Source organism: Phodopus roborovskii, unplaced genomic scaffold, assembly GCF_943737965.1.
Source record: "Phodopus roborovskii unplaced genomic scaffold, PHOROB, whole genome shotgun sequence".
Lineage (NCBI taxonomy): Eukaryota > Metazoa > Chordata > Mammalia > Rodentia > Cricetidae > Phodopus > Phodopus roborovskii.
Genome location: NW_026126410.1, coordinates 1,858,515 through 1,880,577, shown reverse-complemented (window position 1 = coordinate 1,880,577; position 22,063 = coordinate 1,858,515). Strand labels below are relative to the sequence as shown.

General features: G+C 42.9%; 1 protein-coding gene across 1 annotated transcript in view; it reads left to right on the top strand.

Moving 5' to 3' along the window:
• The window catches only part of Wwc2 (WW and C2 domain containing 2), a 158,217-nt gene that overhangs the window by 85,919 nt on the left and 50,235 nt on the right, over window positions 1-22,063 (top strand). The window contains exons 5-8 of the mRNA XM_051182385.1: window positions 9,264-9,343; window positions 13,675-13,804; window positions 17,495-17,641; window positions 18,804-18,877. Of these exons, the coding sequence (XP_051038342.1) occupies window positions 9,264-9,343; window positions 13,675-13,804; window positions 17,495-17,641; window positions 18,804-18,877 (431 nt within the window). The remainder of the gene's footprint in view (window positions 1-9,263; window positions 9,344-13,674; window positions 13,805-17,494; window positions 17,642-18,803; window positions 18,878-22,063) is intronic.

The following is a 22,063-nucleotide window of genomic DNA, read 5'->3' as shown; positions in this document are numbered from 1 at the left end:
CTTTGTCCCATGTCTGTGTGCCTTGTCCTTATGTTACTGTGATTTATTTCTTAGTATTAATAACTTACTTTGAGAACATGGAAATAAAAGCATTTTTGTTAAAACTTGCTCTTCCCAAACTTACTACCACTTCATTGAGACTTTTTCAGGAAGTTACTACTGTCCTCTGAAACGTTAACCATTTTCATAATTATATTTTGTGACACAAGTCATAGCCACAGAAGACCACTGTAGTCTGTGCATTCACGGCAGAAAACATCGAAACTTTGGGAGGGGTTAAAAACAAAGACACACTAAGGCCCCTCACACAAATAACCAATAAGAAGTTCCTGTCAGTCAGGGATCTCAGGTCACCTCTATGTGGTCACATCCCCAGACCTGCTTCCTAATGAGTCCTTGACAAGGCTTGTGCTGTGCCAGGATTTCTGGTCTTAATTAGGGGCATTATATATTTATTGTACCTGTTCTGTCACCTCGTGACTGCAAGGTGAGCCAGAGAGAGATGCTCTCCTTCAGAAAGTGGGTCCGTGAAGAAGTGGATGTAAGGGCTGTGAAGAAGTGGCCCTTATCGCTGTCCTTAGATAGATGGACAGTTGAAAATGCCCTTTAGAAGCAGTCAGAGCCCCACTCTGCCACTGCTTTATGCTGGAGCCTGCTTTGAGCACCGGGGCTGGCTCTGCTAACTCTCCCAGTGATGGCTGGGTGGCACTTGGGGAAGGGATGGCTGGGTAGTGCTTGGGGAAGAGATGAAGGGCATGGCTGGATGGCACTTGGGGAAGGAAGGAAGGTGATGGCTGGGTAGCACTTGGGGAAGGGAGGAAGGGGATGGCTGGGTAGCACTTTGAGAAGAAGAGGATGGCTGGGTAGTGCTTGGGGAAGGGAGGAAGGGGATGGCTGGGTGGCACTTGGGGAAGGGAGGAAGGGGATGGCTGGGTGGCACTTGGGGAAGGGATGGGTACCAATATAGAGTCTCTGAGGACATGAAAGCTGCTTTCATAGGTTGATTCTGAAGGTAGTAATTGATTAAGGAACTAACCACACCCCTCTGGCACCCACCTGCATTTTAAATCACACTGTGTCATAAACAAGCACTATTTTTTTTTTTTTACTTCATTGCTTTGATGGAGCAATATTATCAAGTTAGTACTGTATAGCTTTTCCTGGGGAGATAGATAGGTGCCTATCCACAGATAGGACATGAATAGGCAAAAGAAACTACTCTTATTTGGTCCATCCTGGTGATCTAGGAGGGTTACTAGGGTCATACAGCAGGAGCATGGGCTACTTACCAAATTGTGATACATCTTAGATAGATATATCACCAAAAAGCCCAGCCCAGCATGACTGAGGACTCATTACAACTGTATCTCTGGAGTCTCCTGTGCAATTAAATTTAAGGTTTGATTTGTAATTGTGCATAGAGAACTAATTAATTAATATAAAATATTATGCTTTAAGCAGTATTCTAAATAGGTAATAAAATCATACCAATGTGTTTGACATAAAAATATGCCATATGATATGAATCACTACAAATAAGGATTGACTTTTTATTTCCCATGAAAAAATCTCTTTATTTACATTTTGTATAAACTTTAGCTTAAAGAGGTAGATGCCTGTGATCCCAGCCTGGGCAATCCTACCAATCCTATTAGATCATATCTCTCTCTCTCTCTCTCTCTCTCTCTCTCTCTCTCTCTCTCTCATTCTCTCTCGTGCTCTCTCTCTGTCTTATGCACCACACACACACATTCTGAACTCTTACATTCTGAGTTTCAGATGCTGCTGACCTTATTTCCAGTGACGAATGCTAATTTGTAACCCCAGCATTTGTATTAGATGTTTAGATGAATTTATTTATTAATACTTGGTGTTTGGCTAAAGAATACAGTACAACTTCTTAGCGGTTTTGAATGAAGTTAAGAATTAATATGGCTAAGAAAAAGAGGAACCTGGAAGAGAAATTGAGAGAAGATGGTCCAGTACAAGAGCTATCTATACACATGCCCTGCTAGTAACTTCAAGGTAATTCATAGCACATTCATGCCCCCTTTTCCTCAAAAGAATCAGTGTCAGGCCTTGAGAAGATATAACAATCATTTTGTGGATTTAATGATATTTTAGTTCTGTTTTTCTCTAATGATTTTGACCCCTCTGCATTCTTTTTAAGGGCTCTGTACTGCAGGCTAACTAATATATGCAAATGAATTCTTCCTTGACATTGTGTTGTTGAGAGATTCATAGCTTCTTCTCAGTCATGTAAGTCACTAGCCTCTCTGCCCTGACTCTCAGTCACCCTTATTTCTACTGTGCTTGGAGAATTTTACAAAATTAAATGCAGCTGACTTCTCTAGGGAAGAATATAGTGTCTTCCTATAGTAGACACACACACTCACACACACACACACACACACACATACACGACAGTATTGGCAAGGGAACAAATACATTTGTAAATGATCAGTTTCGATGGTTTTATGAAGCCTGGACAAACGGCCAGAACAGGAAAAGAAAATTTAAAGCAGACTAAAGGGGAATTAGATTAAAAAATACTTTATTAGGATTAGGAAGGGAATATGATGGAAATATATTGTATGCTTGTATAAATTCTCAGAGGATAAATAAAAACACATTTAAAAACTAGTTTTCCCTTTTTGAAACAGAGTCTCACTATGTAGCAGTGGCTGACCTGGAACTCACTATGTAGACCAGGCTGGCTTGAGTTCATAGAGATCCACCTGCTTCTGCCTCCTAATCCCAGGACTACAGGTGTGCACCACCATACCTAGGTTAAAACACTTTTTATAGGAAAGATTAGGCTTCCTTTATGGATGAGGGAGAGCAGTCTAATTACCCTTGTATTTCTATCACATGACCCAATGCTTTTATTCCTTTTCTCATTTTTAATTAAATATTAATTTTAATTAGCAAACCATTGAGTTCTGTTATGGAATTTGGAAACATAATATGTTTCCCCTCCCTCCCTCATTTTCTTATTTCTTGTACCACATGGTCCTTTTGTCTGGTTTTATATCATATATAGCCTACTACCTTTCCCCTCTCATAGTTCCCTTTCTAGTTTCATGACATATAGCCCCCCACCTCTGTATATATTAAACGTTGGTTTCTATATAGGAGAGAGAATATGTCGTCTTTGTCTTTATGAACCTCCTGAAAAGAAGCCTGTCCCCCATTAACAGTGACTCCTCATCCCACACACCTTTCTTCTCCAGTCACCTAAGTCCCAGACTTCAGCCTGTTTACTCTGCCTCTCCAGACTTGTGTGTTGTGACTGTCTCACACAAAACTCAATATGGTGGCTTAAGTAAGAATGTTCCCATAGGCTCACATATATGAATGCTTAGTCATCAGAGAGTGACACTGTTTGAGAAGGATTAGGAGGTGTGGCCTTGTGGGAGGAAGTGCATCTTTGGGATGGCCTTTAATGTTTGAAAAGCTCATGCCAAGCCCAGGTCTCTCTGCTCTCTGTCTGCTGCCCAAGGATAAAGGTGTAGACTTTCAACAACGTCCTACACCACGCCTGCCTTCATGCCACCATGCTCCCTGCCATGATGATCGTGGACCAAGCCTCTGAAACTGTTAGCAAGCCTACAATTTAAATGTTTTCCTTTACAAAAGTTGCTGTGGTCATGCTGTCTCTTCACAGCAATAGGACACTGACTGAGATCGTCATCTGTAGCATTCTGTCTTCTTTAATCGACTTCTTTGTTTCTATAATGTCTTAAAGGTCCCCCTGTGTGGTGGTAGCATATATCAAAACATGATCCTTTCTACTGAGGAACATACTGTATGTATTCTTCCATTTTAGTTGTAGTTGTTTCCACATCTGGGAGGCTGTGAACATACATGTATACATGTTTGTGAAGATACATTTTCCTGTCTCTGGATACTTGCTTGGAGTGGAATTGTTGTGTTATCTGATGACTTGCTGGTTATTTTTATGTGGTTGTAGAGAATTTTTACATTATTTTTTATTTTTGTCTTCAGACAGTATAATTTGTAGATGTTAATATACTTTTTCCTCATTGCCTTTATAAAAATTTTTATCAGAGTTAAGAATATTTCATTCAGCCATCTTGTTTCTTATGACAAAAATCCATTAATTAGCAATCACAAATGGTCCTAGCAGCACCTGGGGTTCTGGTCTCCCCACCCCCCTTTAAGTTTAGAAGTGTTGACTTTGGTCTGACCATCTGGAATTGATAAGGTGATGGTGTAGACCAGGGTAGTAGAGATTCCAGAAGGAGCAGGTTGACAGTTGCCCTTTCTTGTCTTATAGAGGAGCTTCCTGCAAGACAACAGAGAGACCGTAAAAGAGGAAGGCACTCATTAGTAAAATGCCATTTTTCTCATTATAGCTTTAATGCTGCCGGGTTCACCTCAGGGGCGGCCCCAGGGAAACCTGCTCGTCTCCTGATCTTTCAGAGCCTTACAGGTTTCGGGTTTACTTCTGTTCCTTGTCATCCTCTTCATTCTCCTGCTTTTGAAATAAGACAGCGCTCTAGTCTATCCGAAGTGGGAAGAAGCGCTGTGGTCTCCAGTCATGCTCACATGATCACAGTGTCTTCCTACTTTCCAGAGATAACTTTGAGATCAATTTAAAATGCCGGCCTCTTTAGCTTAGTCAGTAGGGAACGCAGAGACAAGAGACCCAAAGTCCTGGGTCTCTCGCCTCTCACTTCGTACCCTGGGTTGTGAGATTTGATTCCCAGGGAACTGAAGCATAGAATTAGATGGTGGTTACGGCTGCCGGAAGTTCAGGCATCAGAGAAAGCTCCAGCTCTGGGCTTGTGAGCTGTCTATGTCTTCAGTTCTGGGTCAGGAATATCAGCGCTTCCAAGGTGGAAGAAAGAGTCATGGGGTTCACGTAGACGACTTTGCTGTTATTCTAACTTTAAAACGTCTCCTGCCTTCCACCCTGGTCTCTGCTAGATTCCCCACTGTTTTCTCTTCAGGTCCCATACTCCTCACCTATATAATAAGAACTGGAACTATGTCAGTATCATACATAATGGTAAGACTTGAAGGTTGGTGTGATCAGCATAATGCCTAGAATAATAGAATTGCCCATTGTTCCCTCGGTGGAGACTGTGCTAGGTGTGTAGACCACTGCTGGCTTCATCCTCCAGCCATGCTCCAGACTCTGTCTTTTCATTTTGTGGCTGTATTTGAGGGTGGCTTGAAGTGGAGCACAGAAGTACAGGCATGACCTTCCTATAGTTAGTAAAGAAAGGTGGGCGAATTTCTACAGAAGCCCATACTCACAAAACCAAAGAACAGCTAGACAGTATGTCTGGCCAGAAACGACATCTGTTCTCATTTGACAGTATAATGGGAGTAAATTGAAATAAGAATCATTCAGGGAATGTACCAGACTCCCTAAAATGGGCAGGTGCTTTAATGTTAGGTAAACTAAGTCATGTGAATGTAGACAGCTCCGGTTAGCATCCTGTGTCATTGTCATCCAGTACGCAATAAAATCCAGAGGTCAGAGATCACCTTTAGCTTTTTAGAATTTCAGTTTTATTAGGTGTGAAAAGAACATGTAACATGAGCTCTAACAGACGTTGAGTGTGCAGCGTTGACTGTAGGTGCCCTTGTTGCACAGTATGTGTGACAATCTGTTACCCCTCGAGCAGCAGCTCCCCTGCCCTCCCCTCGAGCCCCTGCCTCCTGAGAGTCTGACTAATTTGAGTACTTACGTAAGTAGAATTATCTACACTCTTCTTTGAGTGGCTTCTTCTATTTAAAATCTTCAAGGTCCATCCATGTTAACACATATAGCATAGCAGAATCTTCTGGCTTTTATGCGCCTAAATACTATTTCACTGTGGGTATTTAGCATATTTCCTCTACTTATTTGTTGATGGACATTTAGAATTTCACCTCTTGAGTGTTATTGTGGTGACTGTGAGGAGTACTAATATCCCTGAGATACGGAATACTTGAAACATTTAAATTAATCTGCTATTCTACCCCAAATGATTCTAAGCACAATACCACGTGTGCTTACTGATTGGTTTAACTCAACGGTTGTACCTACGTGGTCTCAATAAAAGTTTTTACCAACTCTCTTTTCAAAGGTAAAGAGGTTTTGAAAGACCCGAAGAGGGTGTGGACCCTCACGCCCCAACTCAGGAAAGGCGGCCCCCCAAATCACTCACTAGAAGCAGTCTTGATGCAAAAGCATGAGGTCTTTTATATTCCAGTGCACTGGGGTCCACAGCCATACTCCAGGTGGGGTAGAGGACTGAGAACCCTGGGTACAGGGTTCAGACAGCTTTTATAGGGTTACAGCAAAGCCCGTGCATCACAAACCAATCATCTCATAGCATCCAGTGCGGACCAATCAATTTGAACTATCCAAGCCCGTGCTTAGCCCAGGAAGTCTGCTTTCGCTAGGGCTTCTGGGTGGTATGACAAGGCTCATTTCCTGTTCATTCACTCACAGGTGCTGTCCTAAACTGCCCTGTCAAGAATGTGACCTTTTGTCTACTCACTGCTAGGGGGCAGAGTCTAGGGAGAATTAGGCTACATTTTTCCATCCTTACAGTTTCAGCCCACCGAACTGGGTTGCTATTGACTTTTTGACATGCCTTTTTGTTGTTGTTGTTTTAAATAAAAGGGGTATTGTCTTTTTTTTTTTTTTTTTTTTTTAAACAAGAAGTACGGAAAATGCTGTCAGATACACAAGTACACAGGGAATGAGCTATTGATTACTTGTGGCTAGTTTGGCGTGCTAACAGTGAATGTCTTTCTGATGCACTGGGAATGCTCTGTCTCTCACTGCATCTTCCATTCATTCCAGTGCAACCATCTCCTTCTCCATCAGGTAGCCTCACCCCAAGTCATCTCCATCTTCTCTAGATTCTAATAGTGTTGCTCTTACTTCTCTTTGTAGTTACAACTGATCTTTGAAACATAATTACTTGTATTATTTCCCTGATAAAATGTAAGTGGACACAAAGTGAGACATTGGCTTTCACTGCTCCTGCTGTTTCGCTGACACTCTTCCCACCCCCCCACCATGCTCTGTCCTCTCCTACCTTGCCTGCCACTCTCTCTGTTTACTTAGTCTTTTCTCTGGGATTTCTGAATCATGAAGATATTTGGGGTTTTACTGTCTCAGTGATGTCATACATTCTCCCACATCTTCGCATCTCCTTTCTCTAATCCACACACTTTTCTGAGCATCGAGTCCATATGTTGCACTTGATCGTACTTTTCAGTCTGCTCTTGAGCTCTCATTCTCCCTGGGTACCAAGCCAGGTACTTGATCGGGGTCTTTGCTACCTCTTCTCCCTCACCCCATGCACTGAGCCTATCACCGAGTCCCCAGATTTGTGCCTCTTCTGAGCTCTGCTCTCTGAAGTACTTGCCCACATCCTGGCCCACAGGGCAAGCACCACAGGTCCTGCTGGTCCTACCAGCATAGTCACTGCCATGTTCCTTTAAACTCATAAAGCAGATCGTGCTTTAAAATCCCTCCGACTATTATGTCGATGTGCTTTCTGCTGGGATGATAACTATAACCAAAAGCAACTTGGGGACAAAAGGGTCCATTTGCTTTACACTTCCATGTCACACTCCATCACTGAGCAAAGTCAAGGCAGGAGCTGAGGCAGAGACAATGGAGGAAGACAGTTTCTTACTGGCCTCTTCTCTCCCCTCATCCTGGCTTACTCAGCCTGATTCTCATACCACCCAGGGCCACCTTCCCAGGGGGAGCACTGCCCCTCCCACATCAGTCTTTAATCGAGAAACTGCTCTACAGACATGGCTGTTGGCAATCTAATGGAGGCATTGTCTCAGTTAACATTCTTCTTTCAAATGAGTGGAAACTGTCTGGATGTTGACAAATGCCTATGCAGGACGATTCTCATTGCTCTTAGCCTAAGGTGTTTATCTTCAACATGGCTCCAAAACTGCATCTCAGACCTCCCTTTGTAGCCTCAGGTGTCTCCTGTGTGAAGTCAGCCAGAGGAGCATTCCTGAGAATTAAGTCCTCCCTTGCTTTCAGATCTGGACACTTGTCCTACTCTGAAACCCCTCCCTTTCCTACCAAGTGAATGCTCACTTCACACCGCTTCCTCAGACGACCTCTGTCCAATTCCTCGCAGGAACTTGAGCCCCAAGCCCCTTATGTAGCTCATCTTATACTGAACTTTTCTGCACAGAACTGCCAGTGTTTGGAAAGGTTGATTTCACTAGGTGACTGTATTTCTACTGTACCAGGCTCTGTGGTTCAGTAAGTACCACAGAGGCAGGAAGAGGAGGAGTAAGAGGTTTCTGTTTGTCCATGCTTCAGGCCAAGACCTGGCCATAGTGGAAACTCAATAAATATTTTTAGAATGAGTAAAATAAATAGAAAATGAAAGTTCAGAAACACATTAAAATAACAGAGTTTAACACTAAAGCTATATAGCTTAACGTGTGAAAATAAGTTTCTTCTGCTCATGTGATGACGTTCATTAGGTTGTGACTAAACACCAGGCATGTCTACTGTTCTAATCTTCAAATTGTCACATCACTGTCACCACGGAATGTAACGGAGAACAGGAAAAGTACCTCCATCAGTGTGATAACAAGTATTTATGAATCACTTGTTTTCTTAGTAGCCTTGTGGATGTTTGGGATACCCATGGTTTTATGTAGCATGCAGTCTCCGTGGCAGACAGTGAACTTCTGCAGCTAACTCTTGAAGGATACTCTGGGGTAAATAAAGTGGAACAGTGGTGCAGAGAGGGTGATCCAAGAAGACTACTGAAAAGGGGACAAGTGAACTAATTTGACAAGATAAGTGAGAAGGATCAACCTTGAGAAGCTTGGGCAGAGCCTCAGGCAAAGGGATAACATGTGTGAGGTTCCTGAGGTAGGCGGCAGTGTGCATATGTGAGAAACCAGGGCATGACTGGCCATGCAGAGCCCAGGAAAGGAAGGGAAGAAATCCAGGGTACAGACTTAGATGTACATGGTTACAAGTTCTAATGTGACCCTGACTGGCTGTACCACAAAGCCAAGATCGGATAATGCCCAGCTCGTCACAGTGTTGAGTAAGTGACAGTGAGTATTGGTGGTTATGTACATCACTCATAGCTTAACTATATCATGGACTGCCCATAGAATGTATGTGATGGAGAAATGGCAAATTTTTCTTAACTTACTGATGTATGGCCTTCTGAAATAATGAGCTGTTACTAATATTTATAAACACTAATGGTCATCCTGATTTCTCATGAAAGGTTAAAAAGCTGAAGAGAGAACTCTCCCAGATGAAGCAAGAACTTCTCTATAAGGAGCAAGGCTTTGAAACGCTGCAACAGTGAGTATTAAAATCCTAAAATTGACTTTACAGCAATTCAAAGCTCCCTAATAAAAAAAATAGATACACCAATTACATAAGAGATTTCTCAAAGAAACATGAAGTAAAAGGCTTAAAGCTCTGTGCCAAAAAGTCCAAAAGCAATCTTTAAAAAAAAAAAAAAAAAAAAAAAAATACTTGTGTGGGGGAGAACCTGTACACTTTGAAAAGGTCTGAACTTTTTCCTTAATAATTGAAGATGAGCCAAAGAAACCAAAGGTAAAATTTTAACTTTGTGCCTTGGACAACTGCCAGCCTTCTCTCTGATTGTGGTATAGGTCTGCTGCCTTGATGGCTGCACTGGGTGGGCTGTACCTGAGTTCCAGAGACCACATGGATGGAGCCCAGCCTGATGCATCCCCAGGGAATCAGGGCAAGTTAGGCTCTGCAGAGGGGCCTGCTCATCATTTGCCACATTCCTGTTTTTTGCATTCCAGCTCTAAGTGGGGGCAGACCACTGGGTTTGGGTTAAAATGGCCCAGGTTAAGAGAAAATGTAGGTAAGAAAAGGAGGCTTGTGGTTGAAGAACCCATGCCATTCCCAGCCTGTAGAAGACTTTGTTCTCTCTACTGATGGGGCTCATGCCAACCAAACCATGCCAGGCTCCCCTGAGACATTGTCTCCCACAGATAGGAAGGAAGAAGCCTATGGTCTTCATAATCATGTGACCACGGAGGACACCAACGGTGTCCTATAACAGCATTCAGCTGCTTTGTATGTCCTCTTGCTAGGGCACGGCTGGGTACCATCAGCTGCAGGGCAGTCTTCTAGGGCTTTTTCCTGGCCACTTTCTTGTGTTCGGAGTTCTCCCCAGCAGTTTGCTCAGCAGTGTGTTAGCAGTGTTCACAGGAACCACCTCTCTGGGAAGTAACCAGCTCCGTTCCTTTTGCCTATGAAATCCTAGTCTGCCTTCTCTTCTTAGGAAATCTCGTGCCATCCAAGGCACTATCCCCATTAAGGCTCATGAATGCCACTGGCGTATCATGAGCTCATTGTTCTTCATGCTGAATGGTGACTTGTGTCTTGTGATGCCCACCCACTGCTCTTGATCAGCAGTCAGACACATGACTGTAATCTCAGACATTTGTCCTTATGATTCAGCCTTCTTGCCTCATAGAATCAGGGTGCTAACACCCGTATAAGTCCGTTCATCCTAGCGCTTCTCAAACCCGACTATTAGAATAACTGAGACAGTCTGGAGAGACCTCCATGCCAGGTGTATTTGATGATGTCTGTTTGTAAGTCTCCAGTTTAGACTTGCAGCAGCTTCAGCTGGCTGCGGACCAGAATGACCTAGATGTGTTATCTAGTAATTGTGTATCAACACAAAGCACACAGACTTCTAAAGAGTGTCACACAATATTTAGCCATATAGTAGACATTTTAAGACACATGAAATTATAAGTCATGTTAACCACCAGGGCTAAAGGTTAGCCAAACTTGCTGGCTTTTGTTGTGTTGATGTGACAATACTCTGTTGTTTCAAAGCAGTCTGCTTGCAAACACTTTTCATAGGAATCTAAGGCATCTTTAAAACTGTGCCAGTGACATTCCATGAGAAAACAATAGACATCTGTGTAGAGATCCCGGATTTCTCTGGGAATGAACAGAAACATACAACATCTAAGGACAGCGACCTCTCCTGTTGATGTTAGGTGTACACAAAGCAAAGCCTTTTCCTTCAGCTGTTGTCCCCATACCACTAAAACACTGAATGATAGCTGATGGGCCCAGAGACTACACTTTAAAAACAAAAACAAACCTCACTGCTAACTCCATGAGAGAGTTTGTTTGTTTATTTGATGTGGCCATGACAGGTTTCTGTAACATTTCACTTCTTCGCCATAGAAAGTGATCTTTTTGATGAATCTTGAATTATAATGTGATTTATCCTTGAGAATTCATTTTACTTGGCACAACAGTTTTACGCTGAGTGAACAAGCATCTTTCTGTCTGCATTACTCAGTTCATGCCCTCAAATTTGACAGTGCCTAACAGAAGTGTGGCTTGTGTCTTGGAGGTTACCAGAACACCCTATGCTGCCTCCCCAGAAGAGAAATGATAGGAGCACTTAGCAAATCAAAAGCAGGTGTGGTTTCCATGAAAATCTGGCTCTGGCGCACATTTTCCAGAGAAGGCATGCAAGTGAAAACCTCTTTCAGATATAGAGTAAATGTTTTAAAGTTTAAAAAAAAAAAAGTAGGAAAAAAAAATAAAGCTTCTTTTTATTCCAACACTGAAAAATGAAAGCATTTTACTTCATCTTAAGAGCAGAAAGTGGCTAAGCCTATGGCTCTATAACGACAACCACCAAAAAAATTAATAAGCCATCAAAGCATATTCATATTTTTATAGTCAGGTCAAATGAGGGATGTGGAAAGTAGATGGAGAGTAAAAGCAACAAGCTAAAACTGGAAGTGAGCATTTGAGGTAAAGGAGGGAGACTTGAGGGAGGGCTCCAGATACATTAAGGCAGCTGAGAAATTGCCATCCGAACGGAAAACTCTCAAAAATATAAGCCGGTAGTGTAGCCTTGCTTCTTATTTTTAAGTGGCAAAGTATGATTCTGAATACAGGGCGTGTGTCGCCATTACATCCCGAGGGTTTGCACAGGTAGGAAGAAATCACTCTGGCTTTGCAGAGTTACTCTGACACAGTTTCTGTTTTATGAAACCCAGTTTGTCTCCAGTTTTTGTTTGCTTGTTTTTAATTTATAAAGTGCCTTGCTTAAAAACGCCAAAACAGCTTTGGAAACAGTATTTCTTTTTGCCAGTGAGCCTCTTCCTGTGTTAATCTGGTGGACATAATTCTTCCAGGATCCAAAGTTTGCATTAATTATCCCTTCCCAAATAAGTGAAACTAAAGAATATTAACAATGTTGTTTTCATGAAGTATTCTAGATTCCTGGTCATTAGATTCCTCAGCCAGGGTCTGAAACATTAGAATAGTCACCTAGCTGTTCTGTATATTTTCAGAGGTAAATTTGCATATGGTTTCTGGCCTCGGTTCTTCATTTGGAACAATTGACATTGGGATCTCCAAGGCCCACCTCCTACCCTAAATTTTGCATGCCTGCGTGGGTGCGTGCGTGCGTGTGTGTGTGCCTGCAGTTCTGAGACTCTGTTGCTTGTACTTCATTACCAAATGACCTTATAATCAAGTTTATTTTGCTAGGCTTTTAAAGGCTTAATTGCTTGTTCACTAGCATAAAATATTCACTAAAACAGTACTTGGGGAGTTGCATTATCTACAGACTGCACTTGAGTTAACCTTGTTTGGCAATGGGATTAAGATGGCACTGTGTCTTATTCAGATGCACCTTCCACATTGAAAGTGCATATTAATTATTAAATGGCTTAAACCAGACGAGCTCAGAGTCCGCTTCTTCTGATTTAGTGTCTGCCATCTCTCTGGAGGGTCTGTTGATAAGTCCTAAAGTAGGCCTGAGAAACTGTAGAGCTGAGAACTGGTGGGGCAGGGGCCTTACCTGTAAGTAAAACCCAAGTTGTGTCCATAAGGAACCCCAGAGGGACCATAGCTAGAGAGAGCGGGATGCTATCATGACCAGAAGACCCAACAATTTCTTAAGAAGTAGAAGAAAGGTTGGTTGAACCCTTCAAAAACAGTGAGCCTCTCCAAGTCCTCTAGCCTACAGTGATAATGATGCACAGTAAGTACATCCGTGGGGACACGGGACAGATTGACTCACTGAAGAGCTGTTTGCTCAATACACACTAGCAGAGGAGCACATCTGCCATCTGTCTTCTTCCTAAATTCAGACTCATTCAGCAAGAAGTTTCATCTCAATTCATAGCTTTAATAAATACTTTTTAGATATCTGACAGAAATAAGAAGCCACATAATTCAAATATTGTAAGAGATTCACTAGTACAAGAAAGCATTTGTCAGGCCCTCCTTAAAGACTCTCCGAGCAGCCAGCACGCTCTGCCAGGTGTGCTCGGGTGTCATGGCTGTGAACTTGAGTGGCTGCTGCTACAGCAGTGTCCATCTCTACCAGTTTTCTTTCTTGGCTTACAGATAAGGCTGGGTGTGGTAAAGACTGGGTTCAGACAGCATCTGGAGCAGCCAAAAATGTTTTCGTGCCCAAAAGTGGTTAGGAAGCTGTAAGGTATGAGGTAGCCGATGGTGAAGTCGAGCCTGGCGGAAGAGGCATGCAGTCTGTGGTGTCAAGATGCAAAGTCATCTGCCAAGGAAGAGACCCCCAAAACCAGTGTCTCCTCTGTAGTTATCTGTTTTTATTTCTTTTCCTTCATCTCCTCCTCTTTTAATAGAATTGATGAAAAGATGTCTGGAGGCCAGAGTGGGTATGAACTTAGTGAAGCCAAAGCCATCCTGACAGAACTGAAGTCTATCAGAAAAGCAATCAGCTCAGGAGAAAAGGAAAAGCAAGATCTGATGCAGGTATGTCGAGGGGTATCTGTGTCTGTCTACTCGGGGCTGGGAAGCTCTGCCTTCTTGTACTGATCATGCCCACCCTAGATTGTTACGGCCTCTGAGGAACACATGGAGAATGAATTGGTTCCCAACTTGTGATGTCCCTTGTGAGGTCAGGGCTCACATGTCCTTTTAGACAGAGAGAGTAGAGTCAGGGGAGATGGAGCCTGGTATCCATATGAAGAGCTTAGTGTATTGGCAAGCCCATTGGAAACTTCAAGTGGGATCTCCCCACCAGTGACCCTCACCCAGGGTACATGGGAGTGTGTCACCATCATTGGTAGGTAATGGGCATATTACCTACTATATTACCTCTTGGGCTTGGGGGTGTTGATCCAGCCAGGGCATAGGCACAGTCACCTCCAGCCTACAGATCTTAACTCCTCAGATCCATCCTCACACAGAGGAAAAACAAAACAGCAGCTGGGTAATGAGTATCCCGAATATCTGCACCTGGCAGAGCCGTGTCCTTGTCTTGAGGACATCTCCGTTCTGTTCCTTTCCCTCTGCCTCATAATTTAAAAAGAGAGGAAGCAGAAATTAGGAGTTCATCACCATGTAATCTGGCTTCAGTCTGTATCTTTGACTAGTGTTGGAGCCAGTAATGATACTTATTTTCTTAACCAAACTTCTCCATTTAAATGTGACATTCAGCATGTTGGTTTCCAGATGTTAGCTGAATATGATAAATATTCTTATATCCATGTGATTTTTCATTTTGGAATTTCAAAATAGCTTGCAAGAAGTGATCTGATGCAAAAGACACTAGTGATAAAGGCAAATACTTTGAAGTGTGGCTTGGTGCCAGGTCTCTCCGGAGTGCCTTACTCACATATAATTCCCTTGCTCCTTATAGATGGTGAGGTAGTGTGGCCCTCTTTTTTTTTTTTTTTTTTTTTTTCTTTTTCTTTTTAAGGTGAGTTAGAGCATAGGCAATTCAGTAAGTTACTCAAGATCATAGGGCCAGTAAATAGTAAGACAGAGGTGCAAGTCCAGCCAGCCTTAAACACATATGTAACACGTGCAGAACTTTACTCACACCTATTTTATTGTTGTCCCACAATTGTCCTGCTGATTAAGTTAGTGACTTCTGAAGTGCACATAGTTGTTCTGTCATTGGAACCTGGAACACATCTACACTGGAGTCTGTAGTCAATCAGGTTCGGATCCCTTCTCAATCTTCTGTAAACTCTGGTGTCTTCAACAGGTCACAGTGAGTTCTTTTAGCTACTGAAGTATATGGAATAATTTATTAGTAGTTGCTGAGATCAACAATAAAACGAGAAGGGAAATCAGATACCCACTCTGACTTTCAAACCTATTTGAGCACAATAACAAATATTTTCCATAAAAATCCAATAACACAATTACGTACACCTAAAGATAAGCACACAGCAACTCAGAACCAATTCCATAGCAATACTCTTTCTCCTTATACTGGTAATATGCTCTGAGTTTATTTTCCAGTATCTTCTATTTCATTGAAACATATTAGTCACAAGTTACCTATGTCATTATCATAGCTAAGGAAAAAATACTAATCTTTTCCATTTACACAGAAAAAAAAAAAAAAAAAACAGAAACAACTTGTCCACGTTCACCAAAATGTTTCTTTGTTCCTTGCTATAAGAGTTTTATAACATGCACTTGTGCATGTTATGCTGTATGTCTGTTCCTGTGAGGTGAAAATTAAATGTTGGATGACTGTTTTCTCCCTCCCTCCTTACCATGATATCCTCCTGTAGCCTAAGATGAGCTAGAATCTCCCATCCTCCTTGAACCTCCCATCCCCCTTTCCATGGCCAAAACTGCAACTCTTATAAAGAAAAATCATTTAATCAGAGGTTTAGTCCATTATCATCATGGTTCGACATGGTGGCATGCAGGCAGACATGGTGCTAGAGCCATGAGAGTTCTACATCTTAATTGGCAGGCAACAGGAAGCAGTCTGAGACACTGGGTGGTATCTTGAGCATGTATGAGAGCCCAAAGCCCATCTCCACAGTCACACATTAACTCCAGCAAGACCACACCCACTCGAACAAGGCCACATCTCCTAATGGTGCCATTCCCTATGGGAGTCTTTTTCTTTCAAACCACCTCAAGTGTTAATGTAAACTAAATATCAGGTCTTGCCTAGGTATAAAGTTGTAAATTATAGCCCTATCCAAATAAGAAGATGTCTTACTATATATATCTAAAATGAGAGAGATCACATTATAAATATTCATGGTTCTATCATTTTTGTTATGTTAAGTGAGCAGTTCTGTAGTAGTTTGTTCTCTGTTGCTATAGCAAAAGACCTAAAGCTAACAACCTTATAAGGACAGGAGGCATGTGTAGCTTACAGTGTCAGAGGCCGAAAAGCCCAATATTGTATGGCCCTATTTTTCAGCCTGTAGTAAAGTCCTCATGTGGCTGGTGTCACAATGAAAGGTTTGCACCTTAATGGGTACTGTGGAGATATATTGTTTATGATTTATTAAAGTCACTGGAGATCAAAATGGCAAAGCAGCCATACTAGTTAGCCATAGAAGCCAAGCAGTGGTAGCACACACCTTTAATCCAGAACTCAGGAGACAAAGGCAGATGGAACCACCCGAGGCTACATGAGATTGAATCGTCTAAAAGAGTAACAGAGCTCATGCCTTTAATCCCAGGACTCATGAGAGGACAGGAATAGGCACTCGGTGCTGGCTTTCATTCTCCAGCCACATTGAGACTTGGTGAGAGCTGGTGGAGACAGGATCAGCACTTTCAGCGTGAGCTAGAGTAAGAACTAGTGGCTTGACTGCTTTGCTTTTCTGATCTTCAGCTTGAAGCTTGAACCCCAAAATCTGTCTTTGGATCCTTTATTGTTCATGATACAGGGTGGGTGGCAACTGAGAGACCAAACCTGTATTACACTGTAGTGACCCCTACTCTTAGAGGCCCTGCCGCTTCTGAGCATCATCACACTAACACTGACATAGCTTTTAGAGAGTGCATACAGTCCATATTCAAACTATAGCCAATTGAAATAGATCTGGCTTAAAAGTAAGAATTGCACATGCTGTGTTCAAGGCTAAAGGCTGAAGAGATGAGCTGGGCGGTGATGATGCACCCCTTTAATCCCAGCACTTGGGAGACAGAGGCAGGTGGATCTCTGTGAGTTCCAGGACAGCCTGGTCTACAAATCCAGTTCCAGGACAGCCTGGTCTACAAATCAAGTTCCAGGACAGCCAAGGCTACACAGAGAAACCTTGTTTCTAAAATCAAACAAACTAAAGACTGGAGAGATGGCTCAGTGATTGAGTTCTTGCTGCTCTTCCAGCCCCAGGACCATATCAGGTGGTTCTCAACTGCCTGTAACTCCAGTTCTGGATCAGACGCCCTCTTCTGGCCTCTATGAGCACCTGCACACATGAGACTCTCACATGCAGAGACGCACGCAAACACACATGCATCAATACAAAGCTAGAGTCTAGGATCCACAGGAGAAGGGGGGACCTGCTGTTGCTGTGTGTGCTCTCACATACTTCTACAATCGCGCCCTTGTGTAGAAGATACAGATAAGTCATGGCTTTCATCAGGATGACACCTTCCATTTAGTGACACTGTGGAAAGGAACTGCCCTTGTGCAGTTAGTCTTAGGAAGTGCTGTGTGCTTCTTAACAGAGTCTCGCCAAGCTGCAGGGGCGCTTTCACTTGGATCAGAACATGGGCAGTTCCGAGCCAGACCTGAGATCTAGTCCTGTGAACTCACACCTCTCTCTATCCAGACAGACCCTTGACGCTGGGTCACAGACAAACATTTCTGGAGATGTAAGTAGCCAAAGGGCCTCAGCTGCCCAGGGCTGTCTTCCATGGGGTGGGGTGGGGTGGTGAGGGAGGATGGGGTGGTGTGATGGGGGCGGTGGTGACTGGATGGGAAGGACTAGAACAGGAGCTGGAGAGTGTGTTCAGTATCTCACCCTCCAGATTCAGTTTAAAAGTCACAGCTGCGCCTTTTTCTGTCAAAGTGCCAAGTGCGCACACACAGTTGGCACATTCCCAGCTGCATTTCTTTACGGATGCTATTGAAAAGGTAGAAACACAACCAAGTATAACTTCTTCCCAGCTCAATTTACAGCCATATGAATTGGAACCACTTCAGGTGAACGTTAAGGGAACCCAGAAGCAGAAAAGGTACTTTTTAAGGCTAACACAAAGGGGCTGGAGAATGGCTCAGCCTTTAATAGTGTATCTTGCTCTCCCAGAAGCTCCCAGCACCTGTGTCAGACAGCTCACAACCTCTGACAGCTAGATCTGGCCTCCCCAGACACCCACTTGCACTGTAGGCTCACAGACACATACATCTGTGTATGGGAGTTTGGGATTTTGTTTCTAAAAAAGAAATTTTTATAAATTTAAAGTTGAGTATTCATGAATTATAACTTATGTTTGAAAATATTCCCTATGGCCTGTATACCGTTATTTCCCCCTTTCCCTGGAGAACAGTGTTTGGTTTTGTTAGGCTCCAGCTTTTGTTTATGACTATTAGACGCATGCCCTGTGAAAATGAAGCAGACATGTGCTGACAGTAGGTTTTACCTGTTTGAAAATTAATTCCTGAGGTGCTTTCATCTACATTGTGCAGAGTTGTGAGTTAAATAATGGAAATTTTGGCAGGGAAATCCGTTCCATTTCGTAAATTTCATTGACCTACACACCCTTCATAAACTCTCAGACACCAGACACATTTCCCTGATATTTTTGTCTTGGATTTAATCTGTGGGGAGAGTGTCTCGAAAGTCTTTGCGAAGCAGATGAACCTGGGTTGGAGGATACCTCCCCCTGCTGAGTAAGTGCCTTTTAACCTGCTCTTCCCCATTCGAGTGCCATTTTCTCCAGCTTTTCAATTACTTGTGCTTCCTAGAAACAAAAGCAGTTTACTCCATTCATTAGCACAGTTAATTGACTTTTTTTTCCTTCTGTTTTTTACTAGATTGGGGTACGGAGCAGATCAAATTTAGCTGAAAAGGTCAGGCTGAGTCTCCAGTATGAAGAAGCCAAGAGAAGGTGAGGGCCAGGGGTTGTCTTGCCTCGGTCAATAGGCTCCAAGGATGGTCCTTTCAGGGTTAATCTTTGCTTTAACCTGTAAATGTTTCTTCCTGACTCCCAGCTTTCTTCCCGTTCCCTGCAAAGCTGAGAAATAGAGGCCATTGATTGATTGATTGATTGATTGATTGATTGATTGATTGATATACTGTTTCTCTCTATGTAACACTGGGTGTCCTGGAACTTACTCTTGTAGACCAGGCTGCTTCAAACTCAGAGATCCACCTGCCTCTGCCTCCCAAGTGCTGAGAGAAGGTGTGTGCCACTGTGTCCATCTTGAATAAGGACAATTTAATGAGAAGTATGGGGATTAAAGTTTCCCCTTCCCTTGTGGTGGGGGAGGGGTAGTTTTAAGCTTGGATAATACATCCAATTGAAAATGAGGTAGGTGCTTCCTAGACCTACACGCCCCACACATTTGCTGGGGATTGCCTCTGGGTAGCCCTTTGTCCCTAAGGCTCCCTACCTAGAAAGTGCTGCAAACCTGTTCCAGCAGACAGGTCAGGGAAGGAGGAGGGACTCTCTCCCTTACGTCATAAGCCTTTGTGTTCACATCTTTTTAATTCCTTATCTCTTCTGGTCCTACATATAGCAGGTCACCCCGTTCTGAGGCTGACGGTCATTCTGATACCATTGACTTCATTGTTTTTCTTTTAAAGAGCTTAAAAAATGCCATTGATTCTCATCATCTAGGAGACAGTAAGAGAAACTGCAGTTACCACACAGGACCAAGGAATTTATCTTGTTCCCCCTCAACCCATGAAGCCCTCCCAGAGCATTGTGGCTCTACATAAAGAGGGACCCTCAGACACTCATATGTGTCCAATATTGCTAGAGACGATCCAATTTTAATGCAGGTTATCTGGCCTTAACACAGTGAGATGAATATTACTACAATATTTGCCTCTGTTTGCCAGTGTTTCAAATAGTACTTGGGTCTTCAATTTACTGAACAGAAACCCAAGCTTTTATTTCACAAATGATTAACCACATGACCTTGAACAAGTCCCTTGGTCACTCTGAGTGACATTTAACTCAGCTAATTTTAATGTCTTTAACTTCCCCCAACAGATTTTAAATGTCTTGAGGGTAGGAAAGCTTTTTTAATTATATTATCTCCTTCCCAGGAACAGAACTGGTGCTTGCCTTCAGTAGGTTTTGAGGGCTGATTTTTTGCTTTGGAGGCCCAGAGACAGGACAGCGATTCCAGGCTGGCATGTCCAACCCTGTAACAGCCAGAACTCCTTGGTTCTGCCATGGACACAGCCCAGGATTTGTGTCTGGTTTCTGAAGTCTATTGGCCATAACTCAGAATTACAGAGCACCAGGGCTTGTAGCATCGCTTCTCATGGGCGTCACCTTGCTGCCTTTGGATCACCTTGACCTTTCTCTCTAAGGTGACCAACCGTAACAGTGCCTACCTTTCTTCCCGGTACCTTGCTGTTACTCCCAACTCAATTGGCTACTTTGGTCACATCAAAACTTAGGCTGATGGTTTTTGCTATTTGGCCGCACTGGTGTGTTACTTGGAATTGATTTTAGGGCTTCTGGTGATGATGCCTAGAAGGCAACTCTCAAGAAATTTTGCATATTTTGAAAATGTATTTTTCTCCTCAATTTTTAACAAGGGAAGATGTGAGTTGTTCTTCCCTGAACCTGCTTTCTCCTCCAGCTTTTGTTTTATATGCTCAGTGAAGGTAATAATCATGCTTATTTAGCAATTTGGTGATTAATTTTCCAGTACATTGAGACAGTTTACGGTTTTGTGTTAAAACCGAAGGATAGCTAATGTTCTATCTATGGTAAGTGCAGACAGGAGATGGAAGAGAAGTATACACCGAATGTTTCCATCTAAGATAGATTTTGCTTTTTAACAAGGCACAGGGATGTGGACCTTGTTTTGAATTGTTTTTTCATAACAGTCTCTTCCTTTACTTTATAGTTTCTTCCTACAAAATAGGGAACCTCCCATTTCCTATGTGTTTTTCTCACACGATCTGTGCCACCACACTAGCCAAAGCAATCACCGAGCAGTCTGTGTAGGGTTAGGGTTTCTTGTGTCAACACAAGTGTGTCTCTAGTTTATCTGGGTCTTGTACCTTCTGGCCAATGAGCCATCTGCTTTCATCTTGTAGGAAGTCCTGACTGTCTTCATAGAGATAGATGCAGGGCAAGTGGTTTCATTCAGGAGACTCAGCACTTTGCTGAATTGGGAGTTATGTAAATTTGACCATCTATAACGTGACTGTAGACATGGGAGTCCCCTGTCAGCCAAGACTGACACTAGAGGCTTCACAGTGGCATTTTCCCTCTTCTTCCTCTGTTTCTCCTTCACTCTGTGCTTGCCACACCGGCCACCTTTGCTTTGCTGGTTAAGGTCCACTGTGCCTGCTCCTCTAGAGCCAAATAACCAGACAGAACACAGGTCAGAAGTAACACCTCAGATGGTATGAGATTACTCAATAATGAATGCTTACCATACAAAGACCCCAGTGGAGGGGCAAATTTCCCAGGCTTGGGAAAAGTGGGGTGGGAGGAAGTGAGGCCCTGCCCATCCTCCTTGGTGATATGAGACCAGAAAGAATTTGTTTTGGGTGGCACAGGCCTTTAATCCCAGCACTCGTGAAGCAGAGACAAGCAGATCTCTGTGAGTTCGAAGCCAGCTTGGTCTTGGTCTACAGAGTGAGTGCCAGGACAGGCTCCAGGGGTACACAGAAGAAACCATCTTGAAAAACACAAAAAAAAGAAAAGAAAGAAAGAAAGAAAGAAAAAAAGAAAAAAGAAAAGAAGAAAGAAAGGAAAAAAAAACCAAATTGGTTTTGCCCTGATATGAGTGAACTACGTCTCTTCTCCTTTCTCATTTCTTCCTTCTGTGATCCACTATTACTTCAGCTTCTACTCAGCTCTGGAAGTACCATTTAACTTGGGGACAGAAGCGTTACCCAAAGAATTCTAGCCTACAACCATGGCATATTGGGGCACCCTGACATGTTTGTTTGTTTGCTTGCTTTTAGAGATTTATTTATTTATTGTGCAGTATTCTGTCTGCATGTATCCCTGCAGACCAGAAGAGGACACCAGATCTCATTTCAGATGGTTGTGAGCCACCATGTGGTTGCTGGGAATTGAACTCAAGACCTCTGCAAG